Genomic DNA, 3,090 nt, shown 5'->3' with positions numbered 1-3,090 from the left:
GAAGAAGAAGAAGAAGAAGAGGAAGAAGAGGAAGAAGAGCGTGATATACAGCGATCCACTACGACTAATAGTGTATCAGGTATCAATCTTGAAAGCGTCATTGAACCTATATATAGGATTCTACGAGGCGAGTTTGGCTGCCTCGATAACGAACACGAAGAGCAGTATATAAAACACCTGACCGAGGAGGGTGATAACCATCACGGCCTCGACGCCACGTATACCGACGACACTGGGCGGTCGCTACCCTCTCGAAACGAAGTTGGAATTAATTCGGAGTCGTTTCCTGCGGCCAAAGGCTACCCTCGGCATCTCTTCCCCGACACGTCAACGATGAAGGCCATTTTTGAAGGCGGTGTCGATCCGGATCAGAACAGATCGAATGTCTGTCTTCACGTCGAGAGCGAAGAGATGGGACGGATACCGTGTCGAGTATCTTACGATATCGACGGCTTTATCGGCTTTCCTCTTACCTTGGGGGCCTTGCATAATGGGTTTCGTTGGTGTCCAGCCCAGCATATGAGTCTCTTCATTCGAAGCGACCTTCATATTCGACGTCGAGTGACGTTCCCAGGGCCGGGCGGCGAAATGCTTCAACGGACACTCCCTCTTCATCATATCCCTCATCTCTACTTGGGTTCAATCGACGGGCTGTTTCAGTGTGCACTCTACGTGTTTTTTCCTCGGCTGACGTCGCCGGATCGCAAGTTCACTTTTCTCCCTGCCGAAACGGTCCAGCGATTCAATGAGCGAGCCATGATGCCCTGTTTTCAAGATTTTATCGACCATGAGCGGCTTCAGCGTGTACCACCGACTCAGCAGGTCGCCGAGTCGAAGGCGCGAGCGCGAGGGCTGGAGCAACGACAAGAGTCCCACGAGAAGGGTCTGAAGACCTACTTACTGTCCTCTCTCCCGTCGCGCGGACTGTCACGGGCCTGGGAGGAGATAGTAGCACGCATCGATGATGAGACATTCGGCCTCACCGAATTCCGCGACGCCTTTCTCCTCGTTGACGCGAAGAACTTGAAGGCCGACTTCAAGGTGGCCGGATCCCTGTACGAGGCGATGGACAAGTACGGAACCCGACTCGGTCAGATATTCGATTTCGACCTCATGGATATGATGATTCACGACATCGCTCGAGAAGTGTACCCGGTCGGCATCACTCCCAACAACCGTCATGTGAAACACCGAGAAGTTGACGCCACGGTGCTACAGTGGAGGACGTGTTGCCTTCGGAGAGAGCACGATCGACTTCGACACAAGGTCTTCGGTGGGCCTGCCGGGCGGACGTCGTTCTATCATCCGGGCTTCCTACGCGACACGGCTTCGATGACCATCGTGCCCCCTCGACGCTCGCCGGCCCGTCTCGGGGGATGGCTGTACGGCCAGTTTTATGGGGTGGCGAAGGAAATTGTGGATGCGGGTGCCGTTTATCCCTTCTCGAACGAGCGACTGCTCGAACTCGCCGTCGACGAACGAGTCTGGCTCGCCCACACCAAGCGTAAACACGGCAACACAAAGCAACAACAGTTCTTCCACGACACATACCAAGAGAGTAAACGGAGGGTGCGTAGGTGCTACTCTGACTACGCGGATCGATCGTTCGCCAATCGTGTCGAGCTGAGGGTTCAGCATGGCCTCTTTGAGGGCATCAAGGCTCGCGCTCGTGAGGATGAGTCCAGCGACAGGTACTCCGCCATCCTCGAGGAGTCTCCGTCCAATACATGGGCAATCGGTGCCCTGCAGTGGTCGAATTTCATGTTGGAGAACTACAACAAGTTCACTGCGGCTCTGGAGATGGTGGCCATCACGAGTCCACGGACGGGTATCCCTTTCGAACGATCCAAGCTCATCGCCACTCTTCTTCGGTGTGTTCAACGATTCTCCAGTTGTGAGCCGTCGCGAGATGCCGTGCTATGGTACACTACCGAGACCGCCGCCCGCGGTCGGGTGCGAGGGCTGGGCTTCAAGGACACGATGGCACGACGCGGTTACGGATGGTTTTCCCCCATCATCGACTGGCAGCACCTCAGTTTCGCACCTGAGATCGCATCAGAGGTCGTCAGAGTCAGCCGGGATCTCAGCTCATGGTACATGGGCTCTGGGCGTCTCCTACAAGATGCGCACGCCGCTCTCGGGCTTTGTCTGGCCTTCATGACCACTTCACGCGTCTCCCAGGCACATGATGAGGCCATGCTTCTCTCTGTCCACATCTGTCTACGAGAGTATCGACGAGATGTCCTTACGGCCATGAAGAAAGAACTGGTCCAGTGGGACGAAGCCGACTTCGACTTGGATCTTGTCCAATTTTGTCACGCAGGAATTCAAGCGGCCTTGGCTACGGAACCACATCTGGTCTCTGGCAACAAATCCAAGACGTCGACCCCAGCCGATCTCGTTGAATGGTTATGGGGCGATTCCATCAAGTACAACCGAAAGTCATTCGCTCTAAAAGCCTTTCGAATCATGAGACAGAAAGTCGAAGACGCGCTGAAAGAAGACTGGAGACCGACGTGGAATCAATGGACAGATCTCCTCCAAGCAGAGTTTCTTCGGCATCACTGGTTAATTCCCTATCCTGACATCAATGGAACCTTGATTTCAACGGCGAAACACACTCGAGCACGTCAATGGTGGTCAGTCATCCGTCCCTCTGGTGGTACACAGTGGATATGGGGACGATCTAAGTTCACCCCTGGCTTCCCCCCACCATATCCATCAACATTAAGTATGGACGTGAGTGAAATTACCATGCTTCTTCAGAAACTCAAATAAAATGATAGGGAGAATCTGACTATCGGGTTAGAGGCTATTGTGAAATTACTTTATCTTCGAGTGTGTAATGAAGCAGTGTTCATCATTTCAAATTTAAACAATCGCCAGCAGTCGTCAATACTCGTCAGGTGTGTTGGATTTCGTCATGATGTTCATGACGAAATCTCTCAACATTCGTCAGTTCAGTACTCACTAGATCTATTTGATTTCGGCCTAGACTTCATGACTAAATCTCTAGTCATTTCAACATTCATCACTTCAACATTCGTCAGTTCAACATTCGTCAGTTCAACATTCGTCAGTTCAACATTC

The 3,090-nt window shown here is 52.6% G+C and overlaps 1 protein-coding gene across 1 annotated transcript; it reads left to right on the top strand.

Annotated features, from left to right (window-relative positions):
• Positions 1 to 333: 333 nt before the first annotated feature.
• PV08_12101 (uncharacterized protein) lies at positions 334 to 2,778 on the top strand (the record flags this gene model as incomplete). The annotated part of the gene is made up of 1 exon (XM_016386408.1): positions 334 to 2,778. One exon carries the CDS (start codon positions 334 to 336, stop codon positions 2,776 to 2,778), a length of 2,445 nt encoding a protein of 814 aa, XP_016229864.1.
• Positions 2,779 to 3,090: the final 312 nt, after the last annotated feature.

This window comes from Exophiala spinifera (genome assembly GCF_000836115.1).
Source record: "Exophiala spinifera strain CBS 89968 unplaced genomic scaffold supercont1.20, whole genome shotgun sequence".
NCBI classification, from domain to species: Eukaryota; Fungi; Ascomycota; class Eurotiomycetes; order Chaetothyriales; family Herpotrichiellaceae; genus Exophiala; species Exophiala spinifera.
The sequence above is the reverse complement of the archived record's forward strand: the minus strand, read 5'-3'. Positions and strand labels throughout refer to the sequence as shown.